This window comes from Hydractinia symbiolongicarpus, chromosome 5 (assembly GCF_029227915.1).
Source record: "Hydractinia symbiolongicarpus strain clone_291-10 chromosome 5, HSymV2.1, whole genome shotgun sequence".
NCBI classification, from domain to species: Eukaryota; Metazoa; Cnidaria; class Hydrozoa; order Anthoathecata; family Hydractiniidae; genus Hydractinia; species Hydractinia symbiolongicarpus.
In genome coordinates, this window is record NC_079879.1 from 7,392,022 (window position 1) to 7,411,416 (window position 19,395).

At 34.8% G+C, this 19,395-nt stretch overlaps 2 protein-coding genes across 3 annotated transcripts; both read right to left on the reverse strand.

Moving 5' to 3' along the window:
- Nucleotides 1–275: 275 nt before the first annotated feature.
- LOC130644495 (uncharacterized) lies at nt 276–3,672 on the reverse strand. Of its 2 annotated transcripts, XM_057450130.1 has the most exons (5): nt 3,496–3,672; nt 3,361–3,414; nt 2,082–2,278; nt 1,878–1,997; nt 276–1,355 (listed from the first exon to the last, which is right to left on the reverse strand). In XM_057450130.1, the coding sequence occupies exons 1-5, from the start codon at nt 3,552–3,554 to the stop codon at nt 1,000–1,002; spliced, it is 786 nt and encodes a 261-aa protein (XP_057306113.1). In that variant the 5' UTR covers nt 3,555–3,672; the 3' UTR covers nt 276–999. The 2 variants fall into 2 exon arrangements, with proteins under 2 accessions (XP_057306113.1, XP_057306114.1); XM_057450131.1 differs by lacking the exon at nt 3,361–3,414 and having other exon boundaries at nt 3,496–3,671.
- A 6,833-nt stretch (nt 3,673–10,505) lies between these two features.
- On the reverse strand, nt 10,506–18,443 carry LOC130644498 (mucin-22-like). Its single transcript, XM_057450134.1, has 13 exons — nt 17,779–18,443; nt 17,575–17,676; nt 17,306–17,396; nt 17,106–17,189; nt 16,912–17,013; nt 16,692–16,832; nt 16,322–16,537; nt 15,601–15,672; nt 15,437–15,514; nt 15,011–15,100; nt 14,871–14,933; nt 14,721–14,789; nt 10,506–14,367 (listed from the first exon to the last, which is right to left on the reverse strand). Exons 1-13 carry the CDS (start codon nt 18,126–18,128, stop codon nt 10,675–10,677), a joined length of 5,151 nt encoding a protein of 1,716 aa, XP_057306117.1. The 5' UTR covers nt 18,129–18,443; the 3' UTR covers nt 10,506–10,674.
- Between the last annotated feature and the right edge of the window lie 952 nt (nt 18,444–19,395).

Genomic DNA, 19,395 nt, shown 5'->3' on the forward strand with positions numbered 1-19,395 from the left:
ATTTACTACCGTAGCGTTTTAGTAGCAATCGAAACCATGATAAACAATTAATAGTTTTAACATAAAATCAGCGTTTGCGCAACAAGAAAATTGTGACTACTTTAAGGTTGAAAACAAAAATCGTTACGCTCATTTGAGTCAACCCTGAGTTAGCTGGTCTCAGCCAGCCTACGTAACTTTTGGAGCTACGCTCATTTGAGTCAACCCTGAGTTAGCTGGTCTCAGCCAGCCTACGTAGCTTTTGGAAAAGAATTAGTGTGACGTGCATAGCAGAATCTACCAATAATGATTTTTTTTGCATTTAGTAAAATATATTTAAATAACATTACAATCACAAAAATTAAGATTTCGTTAGCGGATACTTTAATTGGAGAAACTTTCGCGAGAGAAACCTTTGCGAATTCGCGATTTTTCGCCATTTTCGCGAAAGTTTATCTCGCGAAAATGTGCGGGTTTCTTCATTCGCGAAAGTTAATTCGCGAAAGTTTCCGAATCTCTTCATTCGCGAAAGTTTATCCGGTAAGCTATTTTATCATTTTTTTTACCAAAAACACAAAAAATACTTAGAAATCTCTTTTCAAGAAAGAAAATTTATAACACTAGTCGTCAGCCCGTCCAACAGCCTGTCCCGGTTCGCCCGTCCTTTTAATACTGCATTGCGTGCGTCTCGCTACCTGCGAAGCTAAGCTACCATTTTGACAGACAGACGGACGGACGTATACGGGTATTATAATTTAGATTTAGGTATATAGATTTTCAATTATGCTAAGAATTTTGAAGTTTTTTTAACTGAAAAAACCTTGTTCGCGAAAGTTTATCTCGCAAAAATTTGCGGGTTTTTGCATTTGCGAAAGTTAATCCCGCGAAATTTTCCAAATTTCTTCATTCGCGAAAGTTTATCTAAAAAATTTGGCGAATTTTTTTTCTCCCGAAAGTTTCTCTCGCGAAAGTTTTTCCAATTAAAGTATTTATTGGTGTGCAAACTCTATTTGTCAATCTTTATTTGAACTTTGAACCGTGTGATATGAGAGGTGTTTCTTCAACCACTGTTCTCAAACCAGGTGTCGTGGTGTTTATTGCATAAAATGGCGTTTCCGGTACTAAGAATCCACTGCTGATGCGATGGATTTGGCCAGACACAAACTTCGACAATAAAGGTGTTTCCGCCACTAGTTTAGTTCTCTTTTCATCTATACATCGAAGATTAGGAGTCTGTAGAATGTTTGGTTTTGATGAACGCGTCACGTTGGTAGACTCGGCATGATTTATCTTTCTTAGAAATGATTTGTTGCCACTCTTGCCTTTATTATTTCTTTCTTCAGGAAATAATGTTGGTAATGGATTTTCATGATCATCTAGTGAAAATATTTTTAAGTTTTGAACTGTCTAAAAAAATCCACGGAAAAAGGATCACTGAACATAATGAACTTATGGGCTTTTATTTTCGTGCATTAGCGCAAAAAGTTTGTTATTGTAAGAAAATAATAAGCGCGAAAATATACTTTTTCAAGAACTGACAGCGAAATAGTGTTTTTAACGCATATTTACTTTGTCCAAAACCCGAAATTTTTATTATTTTTTCCTTTTGTGTCCAATATTTAACTCGCAAAAAAATTAACCCTTGTCAATTACGTCTACATTGCTATTGCGCGTAAATTAGTACTGCGAAATCGGAAGTTTAGAATGATCTGGAATTTGTTAAATTCAAGAAAAAAGATTGTATGAAAGCACATCTGATGTCTCATCAACAAATCAAAAAAACTGAAAAAGCGTTATATGTAAATTTCCAAAGTTCAATTAATTCGGCCTCCAAATATCCAAGTATAACTATCGCTCGAGTAAAATTTAATAATCCTGATAAATTATACGGTATTTACCATCTAAACAAGAATACATCGGCATCATATAATCTGGCACTACATGATCATCTCTTGCCTTTTTATCAATTAGTCCTTGGTAAAACGATTCTTCGAGGTCTTCAGGAAAGCGTACGTGTTCTAAACCAAAAAATAGTGCAGTAAGAGAATTAAATTTAAAAAGCAGGTTAGAAAACGAGAATTGATTATAAAGTATGTACTCACGTAAATCAACATTTGATCTCTTCCGTTTGTATTGTTTATTATCAGGTTTCGTGAGTTTAAAGTCTGATTGTATTACATACACCGCCAGTTCTTTGTAGTTCTTGTTCTTCTTCTGAATTAAGGAATCGTCGTTTTTACAGTAAGAACGCTTTTTTCTTGTACCCATGTAATCTGAGTGATTCTTCATTCTGTGAAAACTGTGTAAAAATGCATAAAACAAAAAAGGTAAATCAGTCTAAAAGTTTGCATGCTGCGTTTTTTTTCCTTTTATTTCTAAGGAGTTGCATACATATCTCCAAATATTGGTATCACGAAATGTATATGAATGGAAATATTTCTTTGATATAATTCAAACTTGCGTATAGAAGACATAGAAAGCAGGAATTTCCAGCTTGATTCCTTTTATCATCAACAATAGGGAAAAAAGAAAAATCGAAAAGACAAGAATAACCCTCAATAGCAAACGAATTTTCTGCAGTCAAATACTGGTTGGCATATTGGTTGATAACTTTAAAACGGGGATATAAGATATGCCCACGCTTTTTAAGACGCTTGTAAATGGCACCCTGGGTTGTTTTTTACGAGAACCTTAATTTCAGTGATCTTCTACGCCAATTGTGTGCTGGCAGTAGGATATATTCCTTTAATCAGTCCTGCAATAGCCTAGTTAACTTAGCTCTCTTCAGGGTTATTAAAATTCTGGTCTAAAAAAATAAGTCTTTCTCAAAACCGTGGATTTAAAACAATTATTAGCAAAGCTAATCTACAACATCCCAGGGATTTGTTGATTAAATTTTTCAATTCCAGCACAGTATTTCCTTCTTGCCTACAACAAAATGCTTAATTTGATATTTCGTATCCAACCTCGATCTGGAAGTATTGTTGTGATACTTGATTTCCCCAGTCTCATCACCAGGACTCTTTAGCTTCCAAGATAGCAGGATTCTATAGGCGTAACAGGGCCCTAGGTATAAGATTGCTATTTCCCCCGATATTAGATAAAAACGAGGTTTTATAAAGGATCTCGAAAAAAAATTTAATAAAACACGAGTAACTTTGAGTTAGGCTGGTTCACACTTTTCACACAAACACAATAAAAACACTGTGTGAACACCTTTGACGGAAGTATAAACTCGACGCAAAATATTATTTATCGCTATCTTTTTTTTAAAAAAAATTATCTTTACTACGGAAGGGAAAGATGAACAAAATTTAACAAAACCTGCAAAAAAGCTTGCGCAAGAGTATTTAATTAACACGAACAAAAGTGGTGACGTACCATGACTTCATAAATCTGGACTCTCTGGGGCGAATATAAGCAATTCGAAGTCCACTAAAAATGTGTAGCTAGAAGTCAAGTGAATTTACAAGATTACCACAATTCAGGGTAAATTCTATAATTGAAAAAACTGACCTTCTGTTTGTAACAAAAACGCTCTTCTTTGAAACCTCAAAATTTGTAGTGGACAACATACATCTAGTCACAAGCACAACTTCTCTTTAAAAAAGTAAACATTCGAAAATTTCCAAATTTGCCGCTTTAAACTTGTTGTTACGACCCAGTCCCCACGTTTTGTTTTTCTCGATTGCCTACAAATAAAACCTTTGTATTTTTCCATAGTCAAGGCAGATGGTTTATGAAATGGCGGCGCAGATGCGAAATTTAACACACCACTCTTACCACTCTTTGATTCTTTAATAAATTTCTGCAACACACAAGCCAATTTTCACAGAATCTAGCTGGCTCGGCTAGCTAAGTAATATAGCTAGCTTGCTAAACTAGCCGAGCTAGCTAGCTACCTAAGTGGTTGCTGAAACATATCAAAATTTGTGTAACTTTTGAACGTGCAATATAGATAGATAGATAATATAGATAGATGTGCATATTTTACATTGCTAGCCCCGCAAATATTGAGGGATATACCCTATCTATTATTTCCAGGAGGGGCCATGGCTTAGGATGGGGAGTCCTAGGGTATTTAAAGCTCATTTTGAGCCAACCAGACCCAAAATTAGAGTCTGCCCTCTACCAGACAACTCCCTGCAACATCCAACGGTGTGCAATCTCCTCAATTTTTTTCACATGGCTTAGGTTAACCCGGGGCTATGGTAACATTCACTTTTCCATATTGAATCGCCATGTTGTATATCTCCCCAATTTTCCTCACATGGCTTGGGTTAACCCGGGGCTATCATGGTAACATTCACTTTTCCATATTGAATCGCCATGTTGTATTAGAGTCATTTGAGTCTAACACAACAATTTGTAAATTCACATGCACCATTTCAAACTAGTTCTTAGGATTTTTGGCACTTACTGCCAGAATTTTGAAGCGATCCACAATAATAATGGCAGGTGTATACTGGCTGTGGGTAGAAAACGAACATAAAATATTTTTTATCCGCTCTAGTTCTTCCAACTCTGGATGTCTGTTTCCTTAACAGTTGTATATATATATATAATATTTACTGTGATCAAAGATACATTATTGATTGTATCAGTAATATCTGACCCGAGGCTGGCTTTTGGGGGGTTCTTTCGAGCCTTTGACAGCCTGATTTGTTCTTGATTCATTTTTAATAACGCTTGGTTTTCACTATTGACTAACATGAAATAAAGTGTGAGAATTTTTCATTTTTCATAACATTTTTCTACTGAAAAAAAAGCTTACTTCACAGTAAATAGAACCAACACGCGAATGACATATCTGTAAAAGAAATGTTACTAATGTTGTTGTTCTTTTTAAAACATTATACACAAGAAAATTGGTACAAAGATGGTATATATAGATCAAATTAAATAATCGGGAGAGTGACATCATTTCAATCATTCAAACCGTCCCAGCAATTCTTAAACTTGATTGCTCAAATGTATTTTATATAAAATGATTTAAGGCAGGAACTTTAGAACACGTAAAAACACAAAGTTTTAACTCAAACTCAAGGAAAGATTAAGGATACAGTTGAACAGATGTTGCTTATTTTTTATTATTATTTTTTAATATTAGATTTATTCACCCTTGGTAAGAATTGAGTGTGTATCATGCAATATTGCCTTACCTCAAGTGGATAATCTTGATATTCAACCAATAAAGATGCAATAATCTCCTAATATTTTCATGATAGTCTTTGTGTATAGGATGACATGCTGTTTGTCTTTTCTTATTAATGATTGTGTTGTTATAGATTGCATATGATACAAAAAATGGATAATAGTGCCGAAGAATATGCTGACAATGTTCAAGTTGAGTTGAAGGAGAAAAATATCAAAAAATTAGCGGAATTATATAAAACTTTAGGTGAAGAAGAAAATATTGATAAAGCGAAAAGGATGTGTCTAAAATTGTATTCCACTTGTTTTGATGAAATAATAAGACAACTTAAAGATGAGTATCAAAACATTGAAGTAAGATATTACATGTGGCATTTTTTGCAATTATTGACAAGTTGTTCAGAGGTTAAAGAAAAGGTTCAGGCTGATGAAGATCTTTTACCAAGACTTATAGATTTAAACTTTCATGCATGGGAGGACCAAAGGGAAGCATCGTTACAGAGTATTACCGTAAACTATATTGCATTTATCATTGGAGAAGCAAATGACTCGTTTTACAATCATGTAGCTTCGACACAAACTATTCCATATTTACATAAATTATTTTCAAATTGTACTTTAAGTTGTCATGACAATCTTGTTGAATCTATACTTTTGGCTTTAAATTTACTTCTTGAAGGAACATCAAGTTGCAAGAAGCAATTGAATGATTTAGACTTTGCTAATTTAGTCATTAAGAAAATATATGAAAGAACAGACTGCTCAGATGATCTGCTAAAAGTTGCGCATTTAACATATCAGAAGTTATTAATGCTGACAACGGATAAAAAGAGGTTTGTGGAAACATTTCGAAAGGGTTTTGCAGAAGAGAGCAAAAAGCATGATGTTTTTCAACCGCCAATAAAATGTTCTAATAGTGAATGCAAACAGACAGATGTGACATCTTTTAAACGTTGTTCTCGTTGCAAGCTGGTTTCATATTGTAGTCGTGATTGTCAGATAGAGCATTGGAAAAAAGGACATAGCAAAAAGTGTGTCTTAAGTACTATCTGATGTATTTAGTTCTTGTGATTAGTTTGTGATATTGAAATTTTAAAGATCTTTATGGGAATGTAACTTAACTTGTAAGAATAGCAGAATCAATTATAAATTGTTTTCCCTTAATATCTATGATGTGTAATGTTCAAGTGATATGATGATATTTCTCCTGTCGCATTGTTGTACAATGTATGTTTTTATTAACATCATCACCTCTGTCTTCTCAAGCAAAATAGGGGGAGGATGTATTGAAAATTAATAATTGGAAGAGGGGCTAAAGGGAGGCGAAGAGGATTATTCTCTAGAGTATTTAAACACTATCCTGATAAGTTAAAATTAGAGAAAACTGGACTTACTTAAAAATCTTGTCACAAGTAAGGAATAAAGAATTCATTTAAATAAATTTTATTTATAGCAATTACTGATAACTACTTTATTTGTAACGAACGAAAATATAGTCTTTTTAAAAGAAAGAAAAATAGCTTTAGAAGGGTGTTTTAAACGTATCTGTATTTTGTTTTATACCTTTAATTTTCACCATGTTCTTTGTAAAGACTTCTTAAATTGTGAGAAAATTAATAGGCGCAAAACACGTTTATATCGCTATGTCGCGAAAAATAATACGCGCGAGATAGCAATGAGCGAAAATTATTACTTGCGGAAATTGTACGAATAAGAGGAATGAGGTAGCCTGAGCGGTTTACGTGCATGAACTTACGCTACCTTTAAATCACGTCTCCTTTTTAAATCAACCTGGTACAGGGGAGGTCCTAAAAATTGACCTGTGTTTGCCCGTTACCATCTTTTCTCAGAATTGGAACATCATTTTTTTCTGATTTTATGCACAAATATAGAGAACAAGTGACCCTCAAGTGTGATGAAGCCAGTTTTTCGAATATTTTTTCCGGCACAATAATGACGGATTCGTGAGCAAAATTAGTCAAAACGGTTCAAAAATACGGATTTTTAAACTTTTCTAAGGATTGGATTATTAGTTTTTTCTGATGTTTTACACAAAGATGGGAAACAATATACACTTAAATGTGTGAAAAAATTTTCGGCCCGATAATGGCGAGTTCGTGGACAAACTTCTTGATAGTAACTAGCATTGACACTATTAATTAAACTGTCCTTATTTCGATAAAATGGATTGTGTTGTTCAAAACATTAGGAGTAAAATGATAAATCATGAAGTTTTATTGTTATTTCGTCACCTTTTTCATCAAGCAACAAGTAACCACAACTAGAGGTAGATGCGTTGTAATTGTAATCAGCGGGCAGTTGTGACTCGATATAAACTTCGACTTGAAACGTAGCGTTGTCAGCCCGTCAATTGTGTCTCACGGCTAATTAAATAAGAAAGAGTAAACATCACGCGTTAGGATGAAATCTTAAGATATCAATTTTTTTCCTTCGAGATTTTTTATTTTATTTAACAGAATTGAATTAAAATACTAGATGCATAAAAGTGAAATTTCCTTCCATGGCAGGAAAGGAGATCAAGTTTCTTACTGCTGCTGTGTTAGGAAGTGTTGTATTTAGGAAGATGACTTTTACGAATGCGCCGTAAGGTCATGTTTAAAAACCGTTTTCAACAAATACCAATTATAATTGTTACAACGCGCTGAAAAATGCAAGGGGTTATAATCGTATTGAATCATTTAATTTATTGGTACAAAAAAACCCACGCGCTTTTCGACTCATCTTATTGCGATGCCGTGCTAATGCGGATCGTATTTAGTCGTCAGAATTTCTATCAGTTTCTTACATCGGATTAAAACCTTGTCCCAACCTCGACCCAGGACTCTTTGTCTTTTGGTACTGGAATAAGCTATGTAGCCGTGTTATTGTAAAATAAACTAAGAAATCTTTGAGATGGAGTTGGATAATCAAGTCTATATATATCTCAGTAAGCCTAAAGAACGAGAATTAAAAAATAATTTTATTTTACTCTTTTTAAACGCCAGGGGTTCCGAAAAACAAAATGTGTACCCGGAATACGGAGAAAAAAAAGAGTGGCTTGTTTTTTTAACGACAAACATTCAAGGCAGGTTAAGAATGTACAAGCCTTTTTCGTGCTTAGCGTGTTTCACCTTACTATTGAGCAAGCTTAAAAGTTCAGGTAATCAGTATTTTAAATTCACACGGTCTGGTCTGCGAAATACAAATTGGACCGTATTTTCAATCGTAAACATGCCGCATTCCACACAAGACTCGAAATTCAGAGGAATAAGAGAGCTGAGTAAAAGCAGATTAAAAAATATTTCATCAGTAAATCCAGGTTCTTTCCGTCAAATTTGGTTTGATAAAAAGCTCAAAAGGAAAAAATGTAGAATTCAAATAACCTGACAACTAACAAAAAAAACTAAGCAAAGAATGGTTTCAGAAAATTATTTTACAGTTCTCCCATATTTGCAACATTTCTTGAACTTTCCAGGAATTTATGCAATTTTCAGGATTTTATAAGATTTATTGGCTACACTGTTGCGTGCAAGTAATGTGTTGACAAGCACAGGTTTTTCCATTAAGCAATTTCATAGTCTCAAACAGATTTGCCGTTGTTTCGCATTAGGAATCGTTCGCCTATAAAAACACTAATTGAATTTATTTTATTTTCTTTTTAAAAGGAATTTCAGAGATTTAGGGGGATTTTGGGGAATAGGAAGATTAATTTGGAAGGTTTCGTGTATGATTTATGAATATTTACATAAAGATAGAATAAATAAAATCCTCATAACAAAACTTAAATGGAACAAAATATTTGTGAAGTTAAATAAATGTTATGCATATTTTTTCTGATACTTTTATTTTAGGAACACTTGGCTATGCTTATATGTGAATCTTCTTCAACTGTTGTCTCAAGACAGTGGAGTCACAACTGCTTCGTTCAGGTTCTATAAATTATTAGTAAAATTCCTCCCAAATAAAGAAATTTGCACCAAATGAATTATTATGTTGTAACCCAAGTGAAATATTAAACCAAGTTGTCCAAAAATACAACTCGATTTAAACGAATCGGAAATTCCAAACTTGGTTTAACTGCGAGTTCTTATTTTATTCACTCGCCTCGTGGTGTTCAAAATGGCGGAACAAAAGCTTGACGACCACAGAAAACGTTTTGAAGAATGGTTGAAGTGAAAGCAAATACAAAATTTATTAGTCGTACTGATTTAGCGGAAGTAAAAAGATATTTATTGTCATGTCGTGAGGGAGGTGGATATTCAATCAGTCCAGTTATGAAGAAAAGAATAAACCGAAATCGGTTTACTATAGCGAACTTCCCAAGCGAAGTGAATTGTGTATGCGTTTTAGATAAAAAGGTAAGAGTAATTACATTGTACTTGGATTAAAAACAGGACGCAGAACAATAAAAAAGTCATATTTGCTAACTTCGGTTATTTTGTACATATTCTTCTACTTTACTTTTCTGTCTTTTGCCTCGATCTGCTGTTCAGAAGTTCGTTCAACTTTGTAATACATATACATTAAAACATCAAACTGGAAATTATAGAAGAGTTAGAAACATCACCATATAGAAGGGAGATCCGCGATGAAGTACGGAAAAACACTAACATCAACGCAATAAGAATGAAAAAACAGTTCTCAAAGAAAAAGCGGATTGTTGTTCGGACATTTGATGTAGGTGATAATGTTGCTGTGAAAGTCCCTAAAATTGATAGGGCGAAAATTGCAATGAAGAGAGTACCTGCGATGATTGTCAAACTTAAAAACACAACACCGCCAATGTAAAAATATTTTTAAGTCGCAACTGAGAGAATATTATCTGCGTATTTAGTCTTTTTTTATGGCTTTTTGTTTGTTTTTTGTTTATTTTTTGGTTGATCAACTCATTTTTCTAGTGTGGTATTTTGATTTTTAGCGTCTTGTCTGTGTGTTTTCCGCTGTTTATATATTTATACTGACCGTTTTTATTGTACATTTACATTTTCTTGTTTTATTGTTACTAATATTTTTTATCCTATTTATTTTAAGGACCCATGTTGATAACAGACTTTATAATGTCTGAAATGGCCATACTTGTAAAACATTCGTCAAATAGATAAATAAATTTGTTGAAAGAATTTCAGCCACAACACACTCTTTTTGTGCTTGAAATGTAAAATCGTTGTACATATATTTTAGCTTGAAAAATACATCTGTTTACCTTTAAATGTCTCATCAAACACTTAACCCTATCATGAACCCAATTTAGTCTTTTACCTTATTATCCAGACTTTAATAGATCGGGAACTTTACTAAGTACAATGGAGGGAGTTAAATTGATGCATGGAGTCAATTTGGTTTATATAAAAATAAATAATAACTCAAAATAGTTAACTTGGTTTACTATAATACGCGCAGGAATACTTGGTTTGAACCAACTTGACTTTTGGTCAACTTGGTTTAAAATTCAACTCGGTTTACAACAATTACATGAATATAGTTAAATATATATAATAAAACAACACACTACACATTGTTGTCCAAATAATTTGTTTTAGTTTATTCTTCGCCTTTAAATTCTCCGCCACAGATGTTTTCTTCACGGTCTATACACTCTAAACTTCGGGATTTTAAATCTTTATCTTGGACAAGCATCACATCCTCTTTTAACTCATCTATAAAGGAAACAGTTACTTTAGGAACTGTCTCATGATCGCTTTTTATGTCCTCGCCAGAAACAGAGCCCTCAGCGACCTGCTTGGATTCGCTTGTCAAAAGTTCTAACATAGCACTGGCTGCAATGTTGGCTCCACTTGTATCTACTTCTGTGTTCTGTTTGCCTTGTCTTACGACATTTCCGTTTACAAAATTTCCAACATCGTTTTTTATAAGTTTCGCAGCTTCCACTAAACTATCCAATGTTGAACACTGTGGCGCCTCAGTACATTTCGTAGGTGAAAAGGCTAATTGATTCGCATCTTCCTTACTTGATGAATTTGTACGTCGCCGTTTTCGCGGCACAGTTCTTTTATCCAATTCGTCGGCAAAGGAAGGTCGGTTTCTTAACACTCTACCGCTTCTCGTAACGTACGGAACTGGTTCGGGCGCATCGTCTTTCTCTTCTGTAACAATTTTTGGAGATTTCGTTACTTTAGTTATCGTCGTGTCGTTGCAAAACTTTTTTGTTGGCGACTGAACTGCTTCTTCTGGAAGAGATGGACGATTATTAGGTATGTCGATACGTGCCGGCGTCGTGATCCGAAAAACGTCGTTTGCTTTGATGGTAACAGGCAACATTTTTTTCGGAACAACCGATACTAGCTTGGTATTTACAGGTACAGTATTCTTCACAATGGACGACGGTGCAGGGTGTTTAACGGAAACTGGTGTCGGAGATAGTTTGACATTAGTTGATAATGTTGAGGCTGCAGTGTGGTTAAATTTCGAGAGAGACATAGGCGTGGAAGTTGAAAAAGCTGTTTTTGCAATCAAAGCAGCTGTCTTTGAGTTAACCATAGTTGGTTTAGCTACGATTGTTGTTCGCATTTTTCCATTTTCGTCAACAATGATCTTTCCAGTCTCTCGCATTGACGATAGCACAGACGTAAGGTTGGAGCGGTTACTGGTTATTTTAAGTGGTTCAAATCTTAATTTTGCATCAGATTTAGCGACTTGGCCAGATCCTTCCAAGGTTTCTGCTGATTTCAAAAGCTTTTGGGCATCCACCGTGTTTCCTGTATCTTGCATTCTGGTCTTAGCAAGCTCTATTAGACTCCTTGAAAAACCCTTTCCATTAGAGAATCCAGAAAAACCTGCTTGAGCAGTCTTATTGGTACGCACTGAAATCCCTACTGGTGTGGCTTGAAATAGTTTCGCAACATTGATAACATGTCTCGATGCATCTGGTGTTACGGGCTTATTCGACGCGTAACTGATCTTCGATGACGTTGGTGTAACAGCGAAATCAACATCGCTATCATCGATACTAGTGCCTGCCTGCGATTGATCTGTCGAAGTTGTCGTTGTCGTAGTTGCCGTTGTGGTTGAAAGAGCTGGAGATGACGAAGAGACAGAAACTGAGGAACTTATTTGCAATGCCTCTATATTAGACTTAGGTCCAACAAGATATTTAATGGGTACAACGTTCTCCTCACTCTTATTACCTTCTCCCGCTTCTTCGATCGATCTTGGTTGGATAGGTGACAAGTCATCTTCAGGCGTGGTTTTGTGGGGTGTCCTTGGAACACTGCTAGAGCGAAGTGTAGAAAAATTAACTGGTGACGAGATACCGGGCTTTGATTGCTGACTTAGCACTCCAACTAATTTAATATCAGAAGCAGCCTTCTTCAACACTTTTGGGTCTTTTAACAACGCTTGATTAGGTAAGTGTAGTGTTATCGTGGCAGTACCTTTACCAGCGCTTTTACTTGACAAAACCGGGGACGTGAGAACACTATTTTTTAAGTGAACGTTAGTAATGCTCGTTGTTGTTTTCGAAGAAATGTTCGTTGACACGGAAACCAATTTTCTCCCTACATTGGGACTTAGCAGAACAGTCTTGCCGCTCGAAAGCGAAGACGATTTCGTCGTGGATAAGACAAATTTCTGTTGAGCAAGGTACGCGGATAAGGCAGGAACATTGATGCCTTTTGAAGTCGCTGATGAAGAAATGAGGTTTAGATTGGTAGGCAATCTCGATATTGGTATGGTGAGGGTAACTGGTACTTTACGAACACTTTTCTCGGAGGAAATATTAGCCGTAATTCTAGTCGGAGACATCGATGTGGGTGTGACGTTCGTACGAATAAAAGACGCAGCTGTGGTCGAGATACGTGGCGGTTTTAAGGGCAGAGATTTCGTTTTAGTCACATCCTTAAGTTGAGCGGAAGCTACCTTCTGTCCCAACGGTGATGGATAAGTAATATTTCTCAAAGGGTGAAGACCAGGTAAAGGTGTTTTTATATTTGATTGACTTACGGATTTCGTCGTCTCTGGAACTTCCTTTCCCATTGGCGAGATCGAGATACTTTCGGATTTAACATTATCCACTTTTAATGTTTGATACGTAACAGACGTTGTTGCAGGTGATAGTTGCGGAGAATCCGGGCGACTTGTTGAATGTTTAGCAATCAGAGACGCAAGGTATCTTAAGTCATTTGCAGACAAATGCGTCAATATTGTTGAAGTGGTGACGCCAGACGACGAGGACGTGGTAGTGTGGTGATGTACTGGTGGGGCGACGTTTGCGAGAGCAGCGCATGTAACAACTGGTAACAAATTTGTGTCACTTTTATGTTCAGATTTATCTGATGCAGCGATAGGAATCTCAGCAGACGAAATTGAAGCCTCATTGGAAGATGTTTTAACGGTGTTTGACGTTCCCGAACTTTTGCTTTGATTCAAATATAACGCAGTTTTTCTACCCACACCATGCGACGTGTTATTGCCTTGTTGAACCAAACTTATAAGTGAAGGAGACACCCCAACGGTGGGGGTGGACAATGTTCCACTAGAGCTCGCTATTATTGGCGTTTGGATGAGTTGGGTAGCTCCACTTGTAGCTTGTTGGAGATATACTATATTTGTACCGCCTTGAAGTCGTACCTGGCCGGAAGCACCGGACAAAATAAACGTACCGGATGGTGCCCGTTGCAAAGTCATCTGCGGTTGGGAATTCGTTGTTGCTATAAAACCCAACTCGCCGCTGGAGAAACGCTGTCCAGAAAGATTTCCCGATCTCTGGTTGCCAAGGTTTGCAGTAAATTTTTGAGAACTATTTAAAACTTGCCCAATTCTTTGACTGCCCGTTTTTTTCGAGTGTCTAACTTTTTTCGGCTTATCTTTTAGCGGTCTTTTAACACTGGGTTTTTGATCGACCGATTTAAACTCGTTTGCACCAACATTGGATCCAACCACTCGGACATTTCCACTGATCAGTGTTTCACTCTGCAGCTGTGTGACAGGTATGATTGTGCTTATCGAGCCTGTTGTCAGCAAGCCTTGATCACCCAGCTGACTCGATTTTGAGGCACTTGATGCATCCAGTGGTTGGAACATAGAGGAATTATCACTTGTTTTAACAGACAGAACAGCGTCAGCTTTCAAATTCTTTTTTTTTTTCTTCGTCTCTCCTCCCTCGCCATCTTCGACTTTCTTTTTGCGTTTCTTAGGTTGATTTCCTTTCACAAGTGGAGCGCATACAGCTGACTTCGGCTTGAACAAAACGCTTTTTAAAAACAAGTAGATTTCATCCTAAAAAGTAGAATTCACAAAAGATCAAACTAAACAAACTTTTTCAGGTTATTTATCCATGCTGAGACGACTATGCACAATAAGATGACTATGTTTTCCTTGATTCTCAGATTTTGGTCAGTTGTACATATTCTGGCCTTTGTTTGCCTGTTAGCATTAAAAAATAAAAATTCCGCAACATTGTGGACATACAGGCTATCAATATGTGGGGTGCTTGAAAATACTGCTTAAGGCTAGATCACACTTTAAGTTTTGTAATTTCTTTAAAAGGATGTTCTTGGTTTATAGCTACGTTGTTTTATCTAGTAGTTTACCAAACACAAGTTCATGACCACAATATTTCACGAGATTACCTGAACTAACTTGTCCACCATGTTTTGCGTCATTCCCAGAAGTCGTTTTTGAGATTTAGTTAAGCGAAGCTAGGGAACAAAAGTTCATACGAAATAACGGCGTAGTAAGGAGAAGATCTTGTATATATAACGTGAAAATAGATTACATACAAGTTCGTCTCCGCTCTCCATCACAATTAGGTTCGTTTGAGTTTTCATTTTTTCACGAAGCTCCTGAAAAGTACATAACAGCACAAATTAGATTGTATAACGAGTTAAACCCGATTTGGTTAGAAAACTATTATCCCTACCTCTGTGCGATCGATAGAATTTGACAAAGCGTGTGTACCGATTACATATAACACCGGACATTCAATTTGAACCAAACCAGTCCAAAAATCCTTAAAAAAATAATAATTTCCACACACAAACAAAGCATGAAACTAAAATTACCCTACAGAGATCAATTATTTGCGAATATGAAAATGAGACCCATTAGCAAAAATAGTTCTTGGTTAAAATTCCACCAATCGCAAAAATTCGTGAAATTTGTAGAGACAAAAATGAAAGTAATTAATCATATATTCTTTTTCAATGACGTGAATATTTTCAATATATCGTGCTATTTTTGACAGCTCTCTTAAACATTCCCGGAAATTAAACTTCGCAAAATCACGAAAAGCCCCTACGTGAGAATAAATTTTGTAAAAGAAGAAAGTTAACAAACCATTACTTACTTGAGCATTATCCTCTTCCATACTATTGCACGGAAAGCCAAGGCATACAACAGCATCTACTTTATCTAAAGTCGCGACCTGTCAAATAAGCATATAAACATTAAGAATGTTAAAATTTTCTCATCTCCACGACAGCAAAGGTTGTTTCAGAACACACAACATACCTTGCAGGCTATCAGAGATCCAACACCCCACCCAAGCAGAACGACATGGCGATCAGGAAAGCGATTTCGAAACTAAAGCAAAGAAATGTACGTACGTTTTTAGTATTCGACAAAAAAAGATTTTAATTGGCACAAGAAGTAAAAACATTTTAAATTTCACTAGTAGCATGCTTGGACTCCTACTTCTGCGAAGTGCGAAACAATAAATTTTGCAACTACTATAATGCTTTTTTTTGTTTATTGTTCCATTTTCGTAAAAGCGGTGCATCTTTTATTTAGGACTTGTTTGGACTAAACACATTTTACAGCATGTTTAGAAACACATTATAGACAGATTTTGGAAAAAATAAAAAAAAAATTATGCGGCGTACATTATAAAAAATCCTGCTACAAGAAAAAAGAAAAATGAAGTTCAAATACAATGTTAGAGCATTAAAGAACAAAAACCTTTCTTTTGTCCCTCCTATTTTGAGATATTTCTGGTTTACTTCAATATCATCATTTTATTTTTTAATAATGGGTCATTTTGACCATGCACTTTCAACCGCTTCTTGCATTTGCGAAAAAACACACCAAAGCGGACTTTTTATTTAGTGTTTTACTGAACAACTCGCTATCTAGCTTCTAGTCCCTTAGTTAGCTTAATTCCAGAAGTCTAAATTTATTAGACTGTCAATTGAGTGTACTTGTGAATGCTTTGAAACAAATTCATATGACTTACTTCAACAATCTTCCCTCTGACAGCACTTATACAATGCTCCAAATAATACTTAATAACATAGCCTTCAGGTGTACGATAAGCTGGAACACTTATAGGTATTGCTTTGCCGAAATTCATGAGTTGGTTGTTCCAAAACCTGTTTCTTTTAGTCGACTGGTGTGGAACGCTTGGTCCTGAAGGTATGGTGATGATAAAAGGAGCGGTTGGAAACTTCTCCTGGTAAACAAGTAAATAAGAATAAGTAACAAATTTTACTAATCTGTGTGCAGAGATAAATACAAACTTAACAACAACAACAACTAAAATGAAAACACTAACAACAATAAAACGCCAACAACAATATCTGTGAATTAACAAAAGTTTTTTTTACCAGCACGACTTTTGTATGTAGCCCAACAGAAGGTTCCCATGACTTTCGAAGCCTTGCTCCAAGCTGTGGAAGTCCAGCTGACATCTCCTTCTCACTTGCAGCCTTATCTGATAACAACACTCTCTCAAATAACGAAGGGACCTTCAAAGAAACAACTAAGGTTAGTATTTAAAACATTGCAGCTAGATTGATAAGTATGAACTAGCATCAATATACATGCCTTTCGTTTAAGAGATTGAAGAATTTCCAAGTAACAAAGAAACAAAGACGACCCTAAACCATCAATCATTATTCCATGTAACCAAACAATGAATTTTGGATTCTATAAAAAAAAGTGTATAAAAAATAAAGAATAATTTAGTGCAAATATATAGCACACAATCATGTTAAAACAATGCACTTTTAAATTCTTACCCACATTGCCGAACCAAATGATTTTCGAAATCTTTTTGTCGCCTTTTCCAATGCTAGTTTTCGAAGAACTGGTTCATTGATATTCTAAAAATTGAAGTAATTATCCAATTCGTGTCAATCTAGTTTATTTACATTTAATACTAAAAAATGAACTTTAATTAAAAATTATTTTAACAATAAATATACAAGTAAGTCCATACCTTAGCATAAGCCAACTTAGCTAGTTGGTAATTGTTAGTGGCTTTATATGTCGAATCAAACAAACGAGCCTGTTCTTTGGACCAACTCCCTCTAAAATAAAAAAATAATAGCAGCAAATAAATCAAAATAGATCTTAGTAAAATTTGTATATATATATCCACGGTTCACTGGCCAGGTATCATATTACAGGCTACAACATTTTTTGTGTCTTTGGCACAAAACTAGCAGGCAACACTTGTTAATGTAGAGATAAAAAGTGCATTATTACCTTACAATTTTTTCTTCGTCATCTTTATCAACATCTTTCCATAATGAGTTTAGATACGCTTCGACCTCATTCATGACATGCCTAGCTTTGCTACCATCATACCTATATGCAAGAAAGAAAGATTCCCTTGTTAAAGAATTTGAACTCTTCAAAGAATATGCAACTCAAAAAAAAAAAAATAAATGAAAAATAAACAATCCATACTTGACCAGAAGATCATCTGTCTTATTGACAGAAACAACATCGACATCATCTTCACTGTCAAATGATATTTGTTTCACTTTTTTCTTTGTTTTTTTTTTAGGCGCAAGATCTTTTGAATGTAGTCGCAAAACTGTTCGCGGTGTTAAACTTTTATTATTACTGGTAGAAAGGATGGGGTATGGTTTTGCGTAAGCATGGTCATTAAAGACAAACTGTAAAATGACATTACGATCAAGTGGTGTTAGTTTTTTTGTTTCTTTAACAGGGGATGATGGATGCTCTGCAAACATAAGATCAGGTGCAATAGATGGGATATCTTGAAATTGAAAATCTGTGTCAAAATAATCCATTATGTTCAATGTAATTTTAGTCTAAACAAGAAAATATTTGAAATAATTTTATTTGGTCTAAACAAATCTGCTCTCACATTATTGCTCACATAAGGAAAGTTTATTATCTCTAACTAGTTTCGGGAACCTTTCATACTTCATCTTCTTTTTGTCAGAAACAAAGAGTTAAATGACTTGTTTATCATCTTTCAAACGGCTGAAGAAATAAAGCTAAGACTGCCTTTCAGGATGGTCAGTGGGTTGTCTTATGAGAAAATTGAAAATAATAATTAAAAAGCTTAAAATGATTTTATAAAAAGTCAATCTTTTATTAAAAACTCAACAGTTAAGCTAAGAGAAATCAAAACAAAGGCATGGACCTATCGATTAAGTATAGAATCAACACTAAAAATATAAACGTGAACAGTCATGCGAAAAGATTGATTGACACGGTTGATTGACTTTTCTAAGTCCAAAATAGAACATAATTCTATTTTGGAAAAAGAAATAAATTTACATAATATATTAAAATTACAATGAGCTATATAAAATATATAAACATTTTGTTTTTGCATTTGCATTTTGTTTTTAAAGGAGAGGCTTTTTTTTTCATTACTGCAAATTGATGTATCTATGCATCACATAATTATCATATTTAAAGTTAACATACATAACAGAATTATCATTCCAGGGTGCAAGCAGCAAATATAAAGGTTATAGCACACATGCTGACCGTGTCAAATAAAGTTCCTTCCAGCTGGGGTCAGGAAGCACTGTAGGCCACTAGCTATTGATTCCTCGTTATTGGTAACTTTATTGCAACAACCATGATAAGTTGCTTTAACTAGCAATTAACGTGTGGAAAGTTACACAGATTCGCCTTTCAGTAAGGGCACCCAAAACATATTAAACGCAAAATAAGGCTATTATTAAAGTAGTTGTTGACCCATGGAAAACTTATAATTATGCTTACTTATAAAATAGTCAAAATACAAATATATCAAGATGTATTCTATCTTTCTATATCAGGGTTGCTACAGCTGTAGAATTTTATAATCTATAGACATTTTGGGAGGTTTTCGGTGTTTTAGAAAATAATAAAAAACATGCAAAATTTATTACAAATTTAGTCTTTATGAACACACAATTTTAGATCTTTTTAAAAACGTAATGATAAAGAGTAAATATACGCTTAGAAAAAAAGTTTCTCGAAATAATCATATCAGGATATTTTGGGAGTTAACAAAATTTTAGATGCAAATTTTAGGTTATAATTTAGGAGATTTTA

Excerpts from the sequence above, each read along its gene's own strand:
- LOC130644495 (XM_057450130.1), bottom strand. The coding sequence starts at position 3,554 with ATGTTGTCCACTACAAATTTTGAGGTTTCAAAGAAGAGCGTTTTTGTT. Across the intron at positions 2,279-3,360 it reads TCCAGATTTATGAAGTCATG|TTTTCACAGAATGAAGAATC; the intron begins GTACGTCACCAC and ends ATTTTTACACAG. Across the intron at positions 1,356-1,877 it reads GATGTATTCTTGTTTAGATG|ATGATCATGAAAATCCATTA; the intron begins GTAAATACCGTA and ends TATTTTCACTAG.
- LOC130644498 (XM_057450134.1), bottom strand. The coding sequence starts at position 18,128 with ATGGATTATTTTGACACAGATTTTCAATTTCAAGATATCCCATCTATT. Across the intron at positions 17,014-17,105 it reads CATTTGGTTCGGCAATGTGG|AATCCAAAATTCATTGTTTG; the intron begins GTAAGAATTTAA and ends TTTTTTTTATAG. Across the intron at positions 14,790-14,870 it reads TGGAGAGCGGAGACGAACTT|CTTCGCTTAACTAAATCTCA; the intron begins GTATGTAATCTA and ends TTTGTTCCCTAG.